Source organism: Boleophthalmus pectinirostris, unplaced genomic scaffold (assembly GCF_026225935.1).
Source record: "Boleophthalmus pectinirostris isolate CB_2022bp ecotype Guang Dong unplaced genomic scaffold, ASM2622593v1 HiC_scaffold_16, whole genome shotgun sequence".
In the NCBI taxonomy this organism is placed as follows: Eukaryota; Metazoa; Chordata; class Actinopteri; order Gobiiformes; family Gobiidae; genus Boleophthalmus; species Boleophthalmus pectinirostris.
Window position 1 is genome coordinate 35505248 of NW_026571095.1, and position 20613 is coordinate 35525860.

The 20613-nt window shown below is 39.6% G+C and overlaps 2 protein-coding genes across 2 annotated transcripts; both read left to right on the top strand.

The window, feature by feature from the left end:
- Positions 1 to 252: 252 nt before the first annotated feature.
- Positions 253 to 10205, top strand: LOC110161277 (carbonic anhydrase). The gene is made up of 7 exons (XM_020926008.2): positions 253 to 410; positions 2553 to 2750; positions 7148 to 7266; positions 7529 to 7621; positions 7713 to 7775; positions 8353 to 8508; positions 8962 to 10205. Exons 1-7 carry the CDS (start codon positions 377 to 379, stop codon positions 9082 to 9084), a joined length of 786 nt encoding a protein of 261 aa, XP_020781667.2. The 5' UTR covers positions 253 to 376; the 3' UTR covers positions 9085 to 10205.
- A 1701-nt stretch (positions 10206 to 11906) lies between these two features.
- Positions 11907 to 18846, top strand: LOC129408320 (transcription factor TFIIIB component B'' homolog). Its single transcript, XM_055151648.1, has 6 exons — positions 11907 to 11964; positions 13235 to 13491; positions 15197 to 16789; positions 17936 to 18016; positions 18620 to 18679; positions 18747 to 18846. The coding sequence occupies exons 2-6, from the start codon at positions 13242 to 13244 to the stop codon at positions 18764 to 18766; spliced, it is 2004 nt and encodes a 667-aa protein (XP_055007623.1). The 5' UTR covers positions 11907 to 11964; positions 13235 to 13241; the 3' UTR covers positions 18767 to 18846.
- The last annotated feature ends 1767 nt before the right edge of the window (positions 18847 to 20613 follow it).

Here is a 20613-nt window from a genome sequence, read left to right on the forward strand (position 1 = left end):
ATAAGGCACGAGGGCTTGACCCACGTACCAAATTTGGTGACAATCGGTCCATAAATGGCAGAATTATCACAGGTGGACACACACACACACAGACACACAGACACAAAAAAGTAACATCTCCAGAAGTGTTTCACGGACCCTCCAGCAAAAAAATGACAGTTACACAATGCACCTTTAAGCCCCGCCCACACCCAGTCCTAGTCCTAGACCTAGACCTGGTTCTGCGATAGACCAGCTGTAGACCGGTGTTAGTCCTGGTCCCGCCTCCAGACCGGGCTCAGGGCAGGTCCTTATAAGACCAGAGGAGACGGACTCAGCTCAGATAAACTCTTTTTTTATCACGAAGAAGAAGAAGAAGAAGAGAAGAAGAAGAACCATGTCTCACGGCTGGGGCTATGGATCCGACAACGGTAAAGATTATTTTGATGTTTTTATGTTTGTTTTCTAGAGCTGGTTTTATCATTTAAAGGCACATTGTGTAACTTTTTGCGCTTGTTTCTAAGGATAGACTCAAAACTCATTTATTCAAACACTTTGCACAGTTTGTTTTATTTAACTGTTTAATATTTTGAGTGTTTTTATATCGTGTTGGTTTTATTGGACTCTATAAATAAAGTTTGATTGATTATTTAATGTCATTAAACTGCCTGGAATGTTCCGCAGTGTGACTTTAAACAGCTACACCTTACTTTTATTAAATTACAGATGGTTTTATAGCTCGAAAATACCTAGAGAAACAGACAGATCTGACCTGAAAAGTTACACAATGGAAATTTAAGTTTGGATTTAGTGTGATTCATGACATCATTACAAAGTGTAGTATCAGTAGTAGTTGTTACTAGTACATTACAAAAAGTAGAATTTTCACAAAGTAATTATGTTATATATATATATATATATATATATATATATATATATATATATATATATGTTAAGAACAAAAACTGCAGATGTAATTTCTTTAATATTTTGTAGTTTTATTTCAGATCAAAACCACATTTTATCTGTCCAGGGAAGGTTTTATTTTGTCCTATAAATGTATTATTACAACTACTACTACTACTACTACCGCTACTACTACTATTCGCACTACTACTACTACTACTGGGCCCGGTCAAGCAGAAGTAAACAACAAGGCCAAAAATTCTAGTTAATTCATCTGATATAAAAATGTATTGAACAGATACATATGTGCTCTAGTTTATGAAACTGTTGACCTTTTTTCTGTACCATTTTTGGTTCTAAAGTTACATCCGTTTTAAACAGACCATGTATGAAACATGGAAAAAAATTATTTCCCAAATTTCAAAGACCTGAAAATCATGTAAATAAATGGATGTATTTCATCATATCTTGTGTTATTTGATCTTTGAACTGTTGATGAAGGTACATGATTAAAAAAAAAAAAAAAAAAGTATTTAAAATGATAAAAATTTGCTTGGAAGGAGTGACATATTTTATAGAAATAGTTTCCTTTCATTTTGAAGTAATATTAAAGTATTTGGAAGAAAAAAGTTGACAAATTATGTAAAATCCTGCACCTTCTACTTGTTTGAACAATTTTCCCTCCGTTACTTTTCCCTCCGTTACCATGACCTTTCTTAATAAAAAATCTCATGACTCAAAAAGTAAGAGGTTTTTCAACCTAATCTTGTACCATATGGTAGAAAACTATATGAAGCAAATATTCAAACTGTTTGTATTTATTGACGAAAAAGTGCTGTATATTTCATTTCCTCCGTTACCGACATGAGTTTTTACATTTTTTGTCAACAACTTGAAAGAATATCACAGGTTTAACTTGACCCTGTTGGACTGTTAACTCTTTCCTACATTCTGATACTTTACTTATTTCAATAGTCCCTCTAGTTTCTGAATATATTTGAATGTAAAAAATCTGCCCGTTTCCCTCCGTTACCACTTGACCGAACCCTACTACTACTACTACTATTTTTAGACTTAAGTTTGCTTTTAATGTTTTATTTTATTTATATGTTACTAATGATTATTTTAGTTTTCAACCAGTCAGTGATTACATTTTTCCATGTTGTTGTGTCCTTGGGCAAGACACTTACCCCACCTTGCCACCTATATATATATATATATATATATATATATATATATATATATATATATATATATATATATATATATATATATATATGTATATATATTTGTATTTATATTCACATATTCATACACCAGTGTACAGGGACACTAGGAGTGATGTGGGTTAAGGGTCTTGCCCAAGGACACAATGACATTCATTGTCTGTGGATCTGATCACTCAACCAATGATGTTTTTTTTTATGTTGAGAGCGGGATTTGAACCACCACGCTTCAGATCTGTGGACAAACGCACAACCTACCGAGCTTCAGACGCCCATAACATAGATTAGAAAATATGGGATTAGAGTAATATGGGCTCTTTGTCAAAATGAAATGAAATAAAATGAATAAATAAAAAAAAAATAATAATAAAATAAAATAAAACAAAACAAAACTCAATTCTTTATAATAACAAATTTAAACGTGTTCTCCTCTGCTGCCAGGTCCGGACACGTGGGTGGAGGAGTACCCTGTGGCCGATGGACCCCGTCAGAGCCCCATAAACATCGTCCCTAAAGAGGCCGTGTACGACCCCGACCTCAAACCCCTGAAGCTGACCTACGACCCCAACGACGCCAACGGCATCCTCAACAACGGGCACTCCTTCCAGGTCGACTTCATCGACGAGTCCGACTCCTCCAGTAAGAAACACCTCGGCGTAATCGGTCTCGTGTAGTCTGATTTTAGCGGTTTGCTTTGGATCGTCATTAAAGACTAAAGACTAAAGACTGAAAACGAAAGACTAAAAACTAAAGAATAAAAACTAAAAACTAAAGACTAAAACACTAAAAATGAAAAAATAAAGACTAAAAACTAAGGACCAAAAACTAAAAACTAAAGACTAAAAACAAAAAACTAAAGACTAAAAACGAAAAATTAGAGACTCAAAACTAAGGACCAAAACCTAAAATCTAAAGACTAAAAACAATAAAAAACTAAAGACTAAAAACTAAAAACTTAAGACCAAAACTAAAGACTAAAAATTAAAAACTAAAACACTAAAAACTGAAGACTAAACACTAAAAACTAAAGACTAAAAACGAAAAATTAAAGACTAAAAACGAAAAATTAAAGACTAAAAACTAAGGACCAAAAACTAAAATCTAAAGACTAAAAACAAAAACAAAAAACTAAAGACTAAAAACTTAAGACCAAAACTAAAGACTAAAGGCTAAAGACTAAAAACTAAAAACTAAAGACTAAAAACTAAAGGCTTAAAAACTACAGACCACAGACTAAAAACTAAATAATGAAGACTAAAAACTAAAGACTAAAAACTAAAAACGAAAGATTAAAGACTAAAAACTTAGGACCAAAAACTTAAATCTAAAGACTAAAAACAAAAACAAAATAAAACTAAAAACTCAAGCCTAAAAACTTAAGACCAAAACAAAAGACTAAAAACTAAAAACACTAAAAACTAAAGACTAAAAACTAAAGACTAAAAACCAAAGACGTCTGTCACGATTTCACTGAAAATCTAAACCTCTTGAGATTGAAATGAAACGGTGTAGTATCTAATATTTTTTATTAAACGGTGTAATATCTGAGGAAGTTTTGTTCGTTCTTCTGATGCTCGTTATCTCGGCGGGAGACTGAGCCCCGCCCCTCGCAGGCTCAAACCGATAAGTCTGTTTACTGCAATCACACACACACACGCACACACACAAAGACACACACACACGCACACACACAGACGCACACAGTTTTGGTTTCCATGCTTCTGGAGACATTACATTGACTTCCATTCATATCCTGGAAACCCCTTCTAGTCTTACCCTTAAACCGGGCGTACACTGTGTGATTTTTGGCCCTTTTTGAGACGATTTTTTTGGGGGATTGGGCCGACTTTTGGCTTAACTGTGTGTCGTACTTCACGTAGTAAACACGGGGTCACGAGAACTGATTACGACCTCACGACCGGCAACTGTAGGTCGCAAGAAAATCAAACCTGAATCGTGAGCTGTGAACTTTTAAACCCTGTGATTTGGTCGTACAGTTTGAGCTCTTCTTCTTGCCAAACTAATCTCCCACATATGTTAAAGGTGCACTGGAGCTTTTATGGGGAGGGTCTGTGTCTAATACTGAGGGGTTGTTGTCACGGAAACAAGATTTTGTCCCTAAAAGAACCATGAGGGAGGCGCCAAGGCTGGGCCCCACGATGCCAGTGTGTACAGATATTAGTCCCCACAGTGTGATAAAACTCCCACACCCTGCTCCTCCTCTGGTCTGAGTCTGGGTCCGGGTCTAAGTCAGAGTCTAAGTCTGGGTCTAGGTCTTGAGTCTAAATCTGAGTCTGAGTCTGGGTCTAACTCTTGAGTCTAAGTCTGAGTTTGGGTCCGGGTTTGAGTCTGAGTCTGAGTCTAAGTCTGGGTCTGAGTCTGGGTCTAGGTCTAAGTCTAAGTCTGGGTCTGGGTCTAAGTCTGGGTCTGGGTCTAAGGCTGAGTCTGAGTCTGAGTCTGAGTCTGAGTCTAAGTCTAAGTCTGAGTTTAAGTCTGGGTCTGAGTCTGGGTCTGAGTCTGAGTCTAAATCTGAGTCGAAGTCTTCGTCTGAGTCTAGGTCTGGGTCTGAGTTAAGTCTGAGTCTGAGTCTGAGTCTAGGTCTGAGTCTGGGTCTAACTCTTGAGTCTAAGTCTGAGTCTGAGTCTAGGTCTGAGTCTAAGTCTTGAGTCTGAGTTAAGTCTGAGTCCGGGTCTGAGTCTAAGTCTGAGTCTGAGTCTAGGTCTGAGTCTAAGGCTTGAGTCTGAGTTAAGTCTGAGTCCGGGTCTGAGTCTAAGTCTGAGTCTGAGTCTAGGTCTGAGTCTAAGTCTTGAGTCTGAGTTAAGTCTGAGTCTGGGTCTAGGTCTGAGTCTGAGTCTAAGTCCGGGTCTGGGTCTGAGTCTAAGTCCGGGTCTGGTTCTGAGTCTGAGTCCGGGTCTGGTTCTGAGTCTGAGTCCGGGTCTGGTTCTGAGTCTGAGTCCGGGTCTGGTTCTGAGTCTGAGTCCGGGTCTGGTTCTGAGTCTGAGTCCGGGTCTGGGTCTGAGTCCGGGTCTGGTTCTGAGTCTGAGTCCGGGTCTGGTTCTGAGTCTGAGTCCGGGTCTGGTTCTGAGTCTGAGTCCGGGTCTGGTTCTGAAGGTCGAGAGGCTCTGAGCTGTTTGTTCTGTAAAGTTGAGGACACAGTCGCAGGGACATTTATAAAACAGATTTACTGCAGTAAACTCGAGGACGTCCCCGTCGCCTCCAGCACAAAGCTTCAGTCTCACAGACGCTCAACGTCACGATCATGTGCATTATTCATTCCCTCCGTGCCCAGAGGTGGTAAGATGCTACAGTAGCCACAGCTGCCCTGGGACAGACTGTCTGAAATGGCTGCCAATCTGCACCACTGACCCTCTGACCACAAACACTCAGACGACATTCATACTCAGTGGTGAATGGTGATGTTTTATATATATTTTCCAAGGCTCAAAGTGCTTTACAACAAACAACCACTCACACACCAGGGGACACAGACACTGGGGGCAAGGTGGGTTAAGTGTCTTGCCCAGTGACACAACATTTTTGGCACCGGCTTCCCCCCGTGGCTCCTGATTTTCCCGTCCGAGTTCTACCCAGGCCCATCCCCGCTGAGCTTCTGAGATCTGACAAGATCAGGCCTCGACAAGGAGCCCACAAACAGACCGAACTGGAACTAAATTTGGGACTAAACCTGGACTAGATCTAGTCTGATTCATCAGCCTTTTTCACTTTGTAGAAACCGTCTGACCTCGCAGCATTACAATTCATTTGCTCAACAGTAGGCGGGTACTTTTTTTATTTAACCAATCACTGCACTACGTATGTAATGCTCCGCTAACGGGGTTAACTGGTAAATTAAGCTTTTCCCAATTCCTGTAGGAAGAAGAACAGTAACGTCTTTCCCCTTGATAAAATTCACCAAACATTCTCTTTGTTCCGGCTTTAAATCCTCGATCTCAGGAATCCTTGACAACACAGAATGTCTGTCTCTTCGCTGATTGGCTGGTGCCTGAACTCACACTTCCGGGGTTTTTGCGAATCGTCTAGTGTATTCTGATTCCTGAACTAGTCACTGGAGAGAAATTAAATTGAGCAGAGGCACTAGATGGCGCCAGCCTGACTAGACTAGACCAGGACTAAACCAAGACTAAACCAGGACAAGAGCAGGACCAAACCAAGTCTACATACACTACAGTGACCTCTCTCCTCAGCTCTGAGGGGGGGTCCTGTATCTGGGTGTACAGACTAGGGATGGGCATGATTAGTCGATTAATCGATAACTGATCATTAAAAATTTCATCAATTATGTTCATTTTAATTGACAAACCGAATGTAGGTTTCTGTGAGTAGGGAGACCAAACAGGGGTCTGTACATGTGTCTCTCTGCACTCAGAAGGAGCGAGCAGACAGTCTGTCAGTCTGCAACGTGTCGAAGCACAAATGTGTATTTAACGATGATTTGTACAAGAAATTCCACGCTTTCTGTTCTGTTCGGGACAAGTGTGAGTCCACGTGCACAGAGCAGCACATATGTTTCAGTGGGAAAAAGTTCACTAGGTGAGAGTAGCACAATGTGGATGACGAGTCCCCACCTCCCTCCCCCCGTACGGTGTCCTGGTTTTGACAAACACAAATATGGTCACACTAACCTGTATTCACCTGAGTCGTGCCGCATCAGCGACACAAGAATTATTTTTTTTTCTTTGCTTAGTTTATGCAAATTAGCCATGTGGTTTTTAAGTTTTGTTTCTATGAGACTATGAGACAAATCTGCATTAAACACATTATAATGTCAAACGGGCTGATGTGGCTCTAGAGTCGTTACGGTTTATATGTCGTAAAGTTGAATTTATTTATGCAGATTAGTAGTGCAGATAGTCATAATAATGATGATAATTTTAATATAAAAACGTTAATGATTAATCAATAATCGATTGTTAATTCTCTCGACGATTGATAAAGAAAATTTAATCGAATGTCCATCCCTAGTACAGACCTCTCTCTCCTCCGTCTCACTCTTTTCTCTCCTCTTCCCTCTTCAGCTCTGAGGGGGGGTCCTGTCTCTGGGGTTTACAGACTCAGACAGTTCCACTGTCACTGGGGCAGCAGTGACGACCAGGGCTCCGAGCACACCGTCAACGGCATCAGGTTTCCCTGTGAGGTACTCGCTCCTCTATTTTATCTATCTTTCTTTTCCAGTTTAGGTCAGGTTATAAAATGTTATAAAATAATTATGAGAACAAAGACGCAAAAGTAAATCATTTTAAGTCAAGTAAAGGCCTATAGTTGAAAAACCTAAACTGAAAGTGCTTTTGCTCAGTTTCTTTCACATGAACTTGACTTTGTCCTTCATAAAGTGCGATTAGATAAAGCTGATAAAGATAAAAGTCTTCAGGCTGTGACCTGCTCCCTGTGCTCTACAGCTCCACCTGGTGCACTGGAACACTAAGTACCCCAGTTTTGGAGACGCAGCCAAAGAGCCTGATGGTCTGGCCGTGGTCGGAGTCTTCCTCAAGGTAACAAGAGAAATCTGATTATTACAGACAGACTTTAGACTCATGTGATAAATGATGAATGTCATTTTAAAAAGTGTCTGTTTTTGGTCAGATCGGAGCAGCCAACCCCAAACTGCAGAGAATCCTGGACTGCTTTGAGTCCATCAAGAACAAGGTACGTTTAAATACAGACCATGATAAAGGCATGACACCTACATTTATCAAAGGTCTTTTCACAAAAAAGGTGAAGAACATATTGACATTCATACAATTTTATCAGGTAAAGAATGAGTATGCAGTCAAGTGTAAGTGTAAAGTACTGCATTTTTCGGACAATAAGTCACATTTTTTCTCATGGTTTGGATGGTCCAGTGACTTATACTCCAGTGTGACTTATCTATTAAAATGTTCACACTGAAGCTGTGAGAGGGAGCTCTAGTCGATCTCTTGTTATGTCAGTCGCATAAAATTTAAACAAACTTATAATGACAACTGAGCAGACTGAACACGAATGCCCCCAAAAAGAAAATCATATTTTGCAGATTACAAGCTGCAAATCGTGAAATCTGCAGCCGAAAACTGTAATCGAGCAGCAAATCAGGAGAACCACTGCTGCAGGGTTTTATTCTGTCCATGTTTATTATCTGTGTAAAAAACATCATTGTTTTCATGTGGCCAACACCAGACTGACTGTGACTCTCTCTACACGTGCACATGTGTTTCTGTGTACGTGACTGTGCTGCTGCGTTCAGGGAAAACAGTGCGGCCTTGGAGATTTTGACCCTCGGTCTCTGCTGCCCCCCTCCCTCGAGTACTGGACCTACGAAGGCTCCCTGACCACGCCCCCTCTGCTCGAGAGCGTCACCTGGATCGTCCTGAAGCAGGCCATCAGTGTCAGCCCCGCACAGGTGAGATATGAGGTGGAGGGGGAGAGCCTCACACAGGTGAGATATGAGAGGGGGAGGAGCCTCACACAGGTGAGATATGAGAGGGGGAGGAGCCTCACACAGGTGAGATATGAGAGGGGAGGAGCCTCACACAGGTGAGATATGAGAGGGGGAGGAGCCTCACACAGGTGAGATATGAGAGGGGAGGAGCCTCACACAGGTGAGATATGAGAGGGGGAGGAGCCTCACACAGGTGAGATATGAGAGGGGGAGGAGCCTCACACAGGTGAGATATGAGGTGGAGGAGCCTCACAGGTGAGATATGAGAGGGGGAGGAGCCTCACACAGGTGAGATATGAGAGGGGGAGGAGCCTCACACAGGTGAGGTAAGAGGGGGAGGCCTGCGCCTGTTTATTTACTTGTGTATGTACCTGTTTTATTTACCCGTGTATTTCCCTGGTGCTCCTGTTTCAGATGGAGATGTTCCGCTCTCTGCAGTTCTGTGCAGAGGGAGAGGGAGTCTGGGACATGGTGGACAACTTCAGACCTCCACAGCCTCTGAAGGGACGTCAGCTCCGCGCAAACTTCAAAATATAAAACACGATTTTAACATTTCAATATAAGAATATGACAAAGACACTGCAAAAATGAAGGTACAATTAGGCAAAAATGACTTCATAATATTAATTTGAATGTGAGCAGTTTTTGATCGTTATTTACTAACTGAATATTGATTATTTGATCTGTTTCTATTTAAATTTATGTATTTCTAATGTACTGAAAGGGGCACTGTGTAACTCTTCTAGTGGAGAGACTTGAACTTATCCATTTTGCACAACATATTCAATTACAAGTAATGAAAAACTTGTTTCCATGGAGATATGTATATGTTTAATAATATATTGTGGAACACTGAAGAAACTCCACCAGAACAATGACATAGTGCATTCTTTAAAACCTGATTTTGTTTAGTTGTTTTTGTTTTTTTCACATTAAATTACATGTCAGTTAGGTAGGAAAATGGCACATTATGTCCCATTAGTAAATTATAATGAATAATAAAATCTTTTACTCAGGTCTTTGCAGTGTATAAAATTATGCTTGTAGTAGATTTCTAGAATCTGTGCAAAGTTTTTGTCTAAATGTGAATCAGATGAAAGGTTTGATAAGTTTAATCCTGTTTTTGTTTGAGATTCTTGTATTTACAGTGAAAACTCTGACCTCCACTGCACAAAGGGACGTGTGTGCAAGTCTTTAGCTCGTTTGGACCGGAAAAACACGGAAAAAGTGCCTTACTAAACTCACTAAAGGTGCATTGTGTAACTTTTCTGGTGAAGGACCAAACCAGACCACGTTACAGGTCAGATCTGTGGAGAGGCGACACAGCTCACAGTCAGAACCCCTGTTTTTCGAGGTATTTTTGAGCCACCTGTAATTGAGTAAATATAAAGTAGAGCTGTTTAATGTCACACTGCAGAACATTCCAGGCAGAGCTACGACGTATCCATAGAAACAAGCAGGTGACGGTAACCAAAAAGTTACACAATACACCTTTAAATGCCAACGTCCTGATGCTAACTCCTCAAAAGCTTTGTACCAAACACTGGACATATTTATTTCATTATAATGAGTGTGAGTGAAATATAAAGTCTTTAAATAAAAAAATATATATATTATTTACTTGAAAAAAGTTTAATAAAATGTGAATTGTCCTGGTGCATTTGTGTGGTTTGTTGTGTTACTTACTTTCTATTATTATTAAAGTTAAAGTACATAAGAAGACAAATTGAACATATTTAGTTTTTTTGTTTGTTTTTTAATTTAATTTGGTTTAATCGGACTGTCCAGGAGTAACATTAGAAATAACAATATGGATAAGTAAAAGAAGTAGCTGGTAAGCGGAGTACTAGTAATGTGTAGTAGTAGTAATAGTTGTAGTAGCAGTATTAGTAGTAGTAGTAGTAGTAGTTTAGGTGGGACTGTTATCATTTGAACACTTTTAACGTTACTTTATCAGTACTACAGCAGCTGTACTGCTCTCTGATACTGCACTTGGGCAGACAAAATATTATTACACACCCAACATTTACTTCAAATTATCTGTATATATGTTTCTTTCCTCTCTTAGTTTGCACAAAAAACTAAAAAATCTAATTCTAAATCTAATAAACTATAATTACCTGTCAACTGTCAGCAACGACGACGACGACGACTACTACTACTACTACTACTACTACTACTACTACTGATATATTAATTGTTTTGTTTATTTAGCCTAAAGTTTCATTTATTTTAGACTTACTACCAGACCTCCTTCTACTACAACTACTACTACCACAACAACTACTACTACTACTACTAGATTTACTATTTATTACTGGATTTATTTTTGCATTTATGTACCCAACTTATTGAATAAGCTACACTATTTAATTGATTTTAGGCTTACTACTAGACCTCCTTCTACTACTGCTACTACTACTACTACTACTGCTACTACTACTACTACTACTACTACTATTGATTAATTTATTGTTGTATTTATGTTCTATTTATTCTAGCCTATTTATGTATTAAGCTACACCATTTAATTGATTTTAGACGTACTAATAAGCCTACTATTGTTACTACTACTACTACTACTACTACTACTACCACTACTACTACTACTACTACTACTACAACTACTACTGATATATTGTTTTATTTATTTAGCCTATTTATTTATAAAGCTACACCGTTTCAATGATTTAGCCTTACTACTAGGCCTCCTACTACTACTACTACTACTACTACTACTACTACTACTACTACAACAACTACTACTACTACTACTACTACAACTACTACTACTACTACTGATGGATTTATTGTTGTATTTATATAGTCTATTTATTTATTAAGCTACACAATTTTATTGATTTCAGGCTTACTACCAGACCTCCTCCTCCTACTACTACTACTACTACTACTACTACTACTACTACTAGTAGTAGTTGTAGTCTACTACTACAACTACTACTATTACTACTACTACTATTCATGAATTTATTGTTGTATTTCTGTTCTATTTATTCTAGCCTATTTATTTATTAAGCTACACCATTTTATAGATTTTAGGCCTACTACTACTACTACTACTACTACTAACTAATAATAATAATAATAATAATAATAATAATAATAATGTATGTATGTATTTTTAAAAATCAAATCAAAAAATCAAAAAAAGTCAGCTATCGAGTGGTGTAGCATAGCGGTGTACTGATTCATGTCGTCCCCGGATCATTCAGTTTCCCGCCTTGTGTACTGCACAGTGGGGCTGCTGTGGCGGTGGTGTACTGATTCGTGTCGTCCCCGGATCATTCGGTGAGCTCCGTGTCCACACCTGAGCTCATTAAACCTACTTAAAACTCACCTGTGTGGGCTCCGTGTGTGTCCCGCTGCTGCCGCTCGTCTGTCCGCATCCAAAATAAGGTAAACTTTGACACTTTATTCCACCGGGACGGAAGATGAACCGAGATACCAGCGCGTCCGATCACGGCATAACGCGGCATGACAGTCTGAGAAGCTAACGGAGATGCTAAAGTTAGCTTTCGTTTGTAAATCTGCTTTGTGAATGGTAATTGTGGTTTAAAAATCGTGTTAAAGTTAAAATATTGAGATATACTGGTAGTTCTGCGTATTTTAAGGGACCCAATTGGTGATTCTATGATAGTTAATTGCTAAAAATGACACGCACAGTTACGTTGCTGGCAGCTCCATCTACTTTCTTGCTAGTGACTTTTGGTAACTTTTATGGCTGCTCATTATAGCCAAAAAAAAAAAAAAAAAAAAAGTATGTTATTTATGTCATTCTTGTATTTTATAAAGCCTCTGTATTAAACCCTTTCGTTACATGATGGTAGAAGTTGTTTGCATGTTCTGTCTGATCTGCCGCTGTCAAAACCAGAGCTGTACATTGACATCTCAATCGTCTGAAGACCTGACATCAAAAATTAGCTCTTGTTTTTAATGTTTAATTTTTGACTCAGAACAGATGAGTGTGAGGTCAAGGTTGAAAAATCTTGATTTACAATTTTTGATTTACAATAGATTTGAGATTTTGTAGTAGTATTGTTTGTGTAATTTGTGGTTTTCTGAGGATTTTTGTTTTTAATTCTCTATTATTTTAATTAATTAATCATTGCATTTATGTGGCACTTTACAGTTCACTCACTCTGCACTCAGTGATGGTAAGCTACGATTGTAGCCACAGCTGCCCTGGGGCAGACTGACGGAAGTGAGGCTGCCAATCTGCCCCTCTGACCACCGCCATCACTCACGCCACTTTCTCACTAAGCAATGTGGGTGAAGTGTCTTGCCTAAAGACACAATGACAGTTTTTGCCCCCACTGTGGCACCTGATTTTCCCAGTGTCTCCCATCCAAGAACTATCCAGGCCTCTGAGCTTCTGAGATCTGACGAGATCAGGCTTAATCTAGTGTGGCAGCGTAGGCTGTACATGCATAATTACTATTAACTGCCTCCTTCAGATTATTGCACCAACTAAAATTTCAATTTAAATTGTGATGTATATTGTGCAGCCCTAACAAAATGTATAATCAGGCATTTGTGGAATATTTGTGGATGGTGTTCTTTTTAAGCCTACATTTAGTTTTGTTATATTTAGCAGATTCACACCAGAATCTGAAAACCAACATTCTCTGCCCTTATTTTGTCTTTTGTCCCTCTCTTGCTCCTGTAGAGTGAAGATGTCCACAGCAGCGTTCAGTCGGCCTCAAGGAGCAGAGCCAGAGAATCCTCGAGGTCCGAGCGGAGCCTCAAACTCGGGGGGAGCTCAGGCTCAGGCTCAGGCCCAGGTCCCAGGACAGGACCCGGGACTGGTCCATCCTCAGCTCGTGTCCCGGCCCCTGTACTACGTCCACGCCCCCCCTCCGCCCTTCATGCACTACCAGTGGCCCATGCCCTTCTATAACCCCTTTAACCCCTTCTCCGGCATGGGTGAGTGTCACAAAAACATCGAAACATGACAAATGGTCTATCCTCTATCATTTTTACCATTTAGTGTTGATTGCTGATTTAATTTACTCCCGATTTTGAGCCTGTAAAAAATATGACTCATGTTTATTCTCCTGGTTCTAAGTGCGTTAAGTCCTCACTTAACACTTGCACTTAACCTCCTGCATTTTATTGATTTGGTCCAAATGACGGTGATTAACGGTGATGAAATTATGTTTTATAATGGTATTCCCCACATTTTCTATGCACAATTGGTGAGTTTTAGATGATACCACAACATTCTATAGGCCAATAATTTTTAATACAGAAGTGGGAGGGTAAAATGGATATTGTAAAAATGCAGATTTGTCTCGCAATACAGGAAGTTCTTGTGTTTAGTAAATGATCAGGTTGAACATTTGTGCATTTACCTTTTTGATATTTAATGGCAAAGTACAATGTTCTCTATTGGGAACTCTGGATCTTTTCCCTCATCTGAGAGTGTGACATGACCACAGTCTAAAATCACATCTATTTGGAGAAAGGGTTCAGGAGTTACTGTTTCTTTAAAAGGAAATCATTTTTTGATCTTGAGCGGTAAAAAACGTGAAGAGATTTATTTGTCTGAAGTAAAGCAAAAGCCCAGCACTTGGTGATGATCATCGCATCACAAGTCCAGGAAAGTGTGGATACAGAGGCAGAGGCCTTCAACATTGGGATCGCGAAGTCTTTGGTTGATGACTTTTCTTGTTAGGCTACAAGTGAAGACTTATGTTACAGCTTTACTTTTATGCACAGCGGAAGTTAAGCTCCGCACACACTACCGCGCATCGGGAAGGGGGTCAAGCAACTTCATTTCTGGGGCACATTAACCAGGCTCCACACTCCCCGGGGAACGGGGGTAGTTGTGTCCTTCCTCTTGCTCCTCAGATCAGAATGACTAGAAAAGTTCAGTGTCCCAAATCAAACTGTTGTCTGTACGCTGTGGCTCCTCTTTCGTTTAAACAGATCTTTTTTTTTTTTTTTTTTTTAAACGGTTTGTTAGGATCTTCTACGTTTGCTCTGCGGATGTTTGAAAGTCGTTTAATTCACCGTTAGCGGTTCTTTTCACTCGGAATACGAAAAAGACATTTTCCTTCTTCCGTGCTTCTATTTGTGCATCCGATAATGCAGCAGGAATTTACCATTATCGGGGATAAATACGCGAGGTTACGCACTGTGTTTGACGCTATCGTGTTTCTTGCCTCCAACCAAAATATTTCCCAGCAGCAACGCGGGCTTTTAATAACAATGACGTCAGCTGAAACTCGCCTATAGATATAGAAGGTGGTCCCTGCTCGAGCTCTCCATCAGTTTGGCGGTCCCTGCCCTGAAAAAACGTTGAAAACCCCTGGTTTAGGGTAAAAATAAATGTTCTTACTATAGTTTCAATTTAGATTTCGTTTTCAAATGTAACCGTGCACATTGCGCATTGACAAATGTGAACTTTTAGGACATCTAAACCACAAGTCAGACATTTTTCTGTTTGCAAAGGACATTCCACTAACTTTGCAAATGGGATGAGTGTATCAGTCAAAATTTCAATTTGATTTCATTGCAAATAATTCTGCAGCCCTGTTTCAAGAAAGTCATAAAAAAAAGATCACGTTTCATTTTGCAGATGGAGATGTTCGTTAAAACTGCCTTGGTTAATCCTTGTGTTTTGCAGGTTATGGTATGATGATGCCTCCCTTCCCCCCTGCCGCGTACATGGACCCCCCCGCCTACTTCGTCCCCCACGCTCCAGTGCAGCCGCTGGACTACAGACGCATGGCCCAGCCCTACAGCGCCCCCTACCAGAACCCCAACGCCACCAGGAGACCGCGCCCGCCCCAGCCCCCCGGCCCCGCCCGCGAAACCGTCAACACCGAAGTCCAGACAGAACCGAGGGGTGGAGAGTTCCACGAGGAGAGCCCACGACGAAGCTCCTCGGACTCGGGCAGAGAAACGGCGTCCACCTCCCCCACCTCCTCCACCTCCAGCCAGAAAAAGTCAAACGAAGATGTGGAGAGTTACAATGAACCAAATAAAGGCTTGCAGATGAAGATTTCATGCACCAGAGGCAGTGTCGAGCCTTGTTTACCCACGCCAAGTCCTGAAGAAAGGCAGAGCATACCGAAAATAAGTGAAGACAACAGTTTAGTGAATTTACAGTCTTTGAAAAATCGAAATGTGCTTATGATGAGACAAGAAAACGTAACCCCAGTGAACTCCCCTCGCAAAGACATGTCCAAAAAAGAGAGGAGGATTTCAGTACCGGATATTCTGTTGAGCTGGGGAAATGGAACGCCCCAAGAAGACAAGACCGCGGACGACGATAAAAACGAGAAACTGCCTCCGTACGATGACGAGATTGAGAATTTCCAAAGCTCAACCGTCTTGAACGAGGAGCAGCTCGAGCCAGAGACTGTTGACGCAGAGAAAGATGAAAACGAGAAAGTTGTCGAATCAAAATCTCGTTACGAACCGTTTGAGCGTTCGCTGAGCATTTCGATTAAATTATGCAACACTGGGAACGATACTGTGAACGAACTGACGCTAGAAGAACCGTCTGGAAGCGTACAAACCCCTAATGGGAAATTTAGAAGGAAACTTAACGAATCAGTTTGGTCGGTGGAGTCGCTTCCCGTTTACGTACCTACGAAAGAATGGTTGGCGCAAAACACGACAGCCGGGCCAGAAGTCATTTTAGAATTGCAGGAAGAAGCAGAAAATGGAGAAAATGAGAAGCCGGAGAATCCAAAAAATAGACTAAATTCTTCGACAGATTCTGTACAGTTATCAGATAGTTTTATTGACTTCAGCACGCCGGCCAGCAAAATGGACATTAAGCAAACTGTGCCAAGCGAGCCGAAGAACTACAAAATGCAGAAATGCCTGAATCCACTAGACTCTCCTATTATTAAAATGAAAATGTCTGAAATTTGCGCTAAAGAAATCGAGATAATCGAAACTTCCGAGCCTGCCCAAAACCCGAAGCGGCGTTCTTTCACAGCGGAAGAAAAACTGGATCAAAGTGAAGATTCCAATAAAGACAAAACTATAACGTTGGATTCGGAAAAAGCCAGCGAAGAGTCGTCGGCTCAGAAAAACGCATTGGAGGTCGGGGCCGGGCTGTTGTTGGTGCCTCCTCTGGATCACGTCGCAATGGAGCTGTCTCCGTCTAAAGGGAATCTGGTGGATTGTGGGGTGCAGTTTCCAGAATTCCAGACGTCAAGAGGAAACGCGAGCATCAACCGCAAACCGAATGCCAATGCGTCAGGTAAAGCTGGGACTTCATATGTTTAATTTGTCTGTTTCGTTCAAAATTGACTCTTGTGAGCTTTAACGGTGCACTGTGCAAACTCATAATTATGACTTTTAAACTCATAATTAGGAGTTTTTGAAGATGACTTTGAACCTGCTCTCGTCATGCAAGCATGTGGGCTGGTGTGACCATTTTATTAATAATGCATCAGTTTTATATAGCACTATTTTGGACACTCAGACGCTTTACAGAGTATTATTCATTCACTCTAGACCTGGTTTTGGTAAACTACTATTGTAACCACAATTGCCCTGGTGCAGACTGTCGGAAGGCTGCCAATCTGCACCATCGGTCCCTCCAACCACCACCAACACCCACGCACTCACTGCTTTCATACTAGGCAATGTGGGTGAAGTGCTTTGCCTAAGGACACAAAGCTTTTTACAACTGACGCCTCCTGTGACTCCTGATTTTCCCAGTGTCTCCATCCAAGTACAAACCAGGCCCTGCCCTGCTGAGCTTCTGAGATCTGACAGGATCAGACTGTGACAAGCTGGTATGGCCAGTTTTCCTGTAGAAGTCATGTATTAAACCACTACAAGTAAAAACAGTGTAGTTATTTTACTAATTCACTTCACTTTATTTGCTGTGTGCCCATATTTTCAACCCAAAGTCGCCTGTGCCAAGTGCCCAGCAAAGCTCATCAATTCCCGGCCAAGAGACCAGGACCACAGAGCCAAAGGTGCTTCATCCCCCTGTTTGGACTAAACCCGCTACCATGGACACTTTGCACATACTCATTCATGTGGGATTTGTGTGGATGTCTGTCTTGTCTTTTTACATTCACAAATAAAAAAATAAATGGAGCCGTGTGGAAAATGACCGTGTGCTTCCATGACAAGAGCAGATTCAGAGTCAACTTTAAAACTCCTAATTATGACTTTCTGTGAGGCTTTTATTTTTTATTTACTGGTGGAAATGGGCTCCCATAGCTGTGCCTTTGAGTGATAAAAAGAAAAAATTGTACAGTTGCTTTGGTGATTAACAATTAAAAAATATACATTCTATATAGAGAAAAGTTGTGCAGGAGCTTTTCTAATAGAAATAATTAAAAAACCTTCATTCAAAAATCTTCATTCTAAAGTCTAAACTGTGTTCCAGATGTGTACAACTGCAGCGCTCGCTCTGAGGGGGCAAACTGGCAGAAAAAGAGGCACAACCAGGGCAGGAACAAGGGCCCCTGTGAGTCCAGTTTGATTTTTTTTTTTTTTTATTTCACATTTATATTCCGTTCACATGATTTATATATATTTTTTTAACAAATGTATTCTGATCTTGAGGCTGCTGTACTGTTGCACCAGCTTCTTTCACCAAACTAAATTCAGTACTTTAAAGGTGCACTGTAACTTTTCTGGGTAAGGGTGCGCCACCTGCTTGTGTCCATATAGATGTTATTGCCTTACCTGGAATATTTAACAGCACAGCATTAAACTAATCTTTTTTCATGGTAATTGGCAGATCTGTGGAAAGGCGAGGTGACTCACAGTAAAATTCTGTGTTTTGCTAAGGCGTTTTTTTTTTGAGCAATAGAAACATTCGTAGGGAAACGTGCGCTGTGAGCCTCCAGTTTGATCGCAGGTGTGGAGCTCTAAAAGAGACCAGGTGTGGCGCGTTCACTGAATTGTTAGAATCATAAAAATGAATTTCCTATCAATCCAATCCACTGAAAAACATTACATGTAACATACTCGAGGCACAATAACATCTCCCATGGAGACAAGCAAATGGCAAACTCCCTCCACCAGAAAAACTGGACCTATTTTTCTCATAATTCAATCTGAACAGATCGACCCTACAACCAACAGGAAGTTTACTTCGACTACAACAAACCTGGAAAACAAAGAGGTGAGGCTTTAGAAATAAAATTTATTCATATTTTATTGCCAAAACTGATTGTTGTTTTATTTTGCAGGAGGAAAAGGTCGACACTGAGTGGACGAGATTTCTAATGTGATTTTTAAAGAAAATTTAATATTTAAATTATATTTTTTCAATAAATTGTCCTACTAGAACCCAGAGTGTGTTTTTTGTTTTTTTTGTTTGTCAATCTGAAATCATGGACTAAAATCTCAAACTGATTTGGGAAAAGTTCTTGATGTTGCGTATAAACAGGACACTGGTGGTGGTTTAGGACTTTGCAAATGGCCAAAGTGGGTGCTATCGATATAGAGTTTTTAGATTTTTTTTTTTTTTTTAATAGTTTTTTTGTTTTTTTTAAATAATGCGTACAGACAATGTAAACATGTAAAGCAGACATTCAATTTCACATACATATATGAAATAAAACCTAAAAAAAAGTAAAACCAACAAAAGGAAGCTAAATGATAAATACACAAATATTTACTAACTTGATTTTGGGAAGCATCAGATGTTAATGGGGGGAAAAGTAGGTCACCTAACTGTAAATACTGATTATTGCTCAAGCTTTTAGCAGGATAACTGGTGAATAAATCGAAATTACAGATTTATTTCGATTAACAGTCACTGAAATCAGTAATTCATTTGCTCTGTGAATATGGTATTTTCCAAGAAGTATGAATAAATTAGTGAGGTTTTCAATTGTTGCACTTTTTTTATTTATAATTTTTGTCATTTTGAGGGAATGAATACCCAGCACATTAATAATGAAACAGACATAACCAAATATAAGACTAACACACACAAAAATAAAAAAAAAAATCTAATTTGCATTTACATATTTTCTGTTCATTTAAATTTTTTGTTTTATCCTTTTTTTTTTTTTTTTTTCCTTTTTGCTGTGTATAGTGAGTTATATTTTCTTCTTTGGGGGTTATTTGAACTCGTAATTCCTGCGAAAGATAAACTTCTAAATGTTTCCAGCAGGTGGAGCCATAGAGCTAACTCATAACCCTCCATTGACCTGACCAACATGGCGGCGCTGCTAAATTTTTATTTTATTTTATTTTATTTATTTATCTTTATTGCAGACATATAACAACAAGACAAAACAACCAATGTATATACAGTATAAGGTGCAGATTGGATTGTTGTTGCATCAATGCAAAGTCCAGTTCACAGTTATGGCAGGAGTGAGATATGGAAAATATACATATACATTCATACACATAAACAGACACACACAAACACACATAAACACACTTAAACACATAAACACACTTAAACACACAAACACACATAAACACACTGCAACATGGGGGTGGTTTGCAAATTAACACACAGGGGAGCAAAAGGAATGAAACCAAAACTAAACAACAGAATAACAAATCAAAACAGAATATCATAAATTAAATAAAGCTATATTATATATTTTTTTTATAGATATTGTAAGTTTTAATTGCTTTTTTGTTTTGGACCTGTTTTATTGTCTGAAAGTATTGTTGGATTTCGTTATTATATTGATGAATATTTGGTTTATTTTGAGACCGTTTGGTTTTGTGTATGTGATATTTTGCCAGCATAATTAGAGTGTGAATGAAGAGTTCAAGATCTTTGGGGATGGAGGGGCTGGTGAAGTAAAACAGGGCGTCACTTTCCTGGAGGCTGATCGAGTGTTTGGTTTTGGTTTGGAAGAGTTGTTGTATGTGGGTCCAGATGTTCTTACTGTATGTGCAGTGGTAAAACAGGTGAGTGATTGTTTCTATTTCAGTTTGACAGAAGTGTTCCCAGTGTAGGTAGAGCTGACCTTTGCCCCCCTAACAATAAAAGAAATTAAATTTGGTGTATTAAGAGAAGATAAAAGGAAGGAATTTGGAATTAATAATTTATTACTCTTAGGAATTTTTTTTATTCACACATGT

What these genes read in the sequence shown, in the direction of transcription:
- LOC110161277 (XM_020926008.2), top strand. Translation starts at nt 377, where the DNA reads ATGTCTCACGGCTGGGGCTATGGATCCGACAACG. An exon ending in CGACGAGTCCGACTCCTCCA is followed by an intron (nt 2,751 to 7,147) that starts GTAAGAAACACC and finishes TTCCCTCTTCAG; the next exon opens with CTCTGAGGGGGGGTCCTGTC. An exon ending in TTGAGTCCATCAAGAACAAG is followed by an intron (nt 7,776 to 8,352) that starts GTACGTTTAAAT and finishes TGCTGCGTTCAG; the next exon opens with GGAAAACAGTGCGGCCTTGG.
- LOC129408320 (XM_055151648.1), top strand. Translation starts at nt 13,242, where the DNA reads ATGTCCACAGCAGCGTTCAGTCGGCCTCAAGGAGCAGAGCCAGAGAAT. An exon ending in TAACCCCTTCTCCGGCATGG is followed by an intron (nt 13,492 to 15,196) that starts GTGAGTGTCACA and finishes TGTGTTTTGCAG; the next exon opens with GTTATGGTATGATGATGCCT. An exon ending in ACCGAATGCCAATGCGTCAG is followed by an intron (nt 16,790 to 17,935) that starts GTAAAGCTGGGA and finishes ACTGTGTTCCAG; the next exon opens with ATGTGTACAACTGCAGCGCT.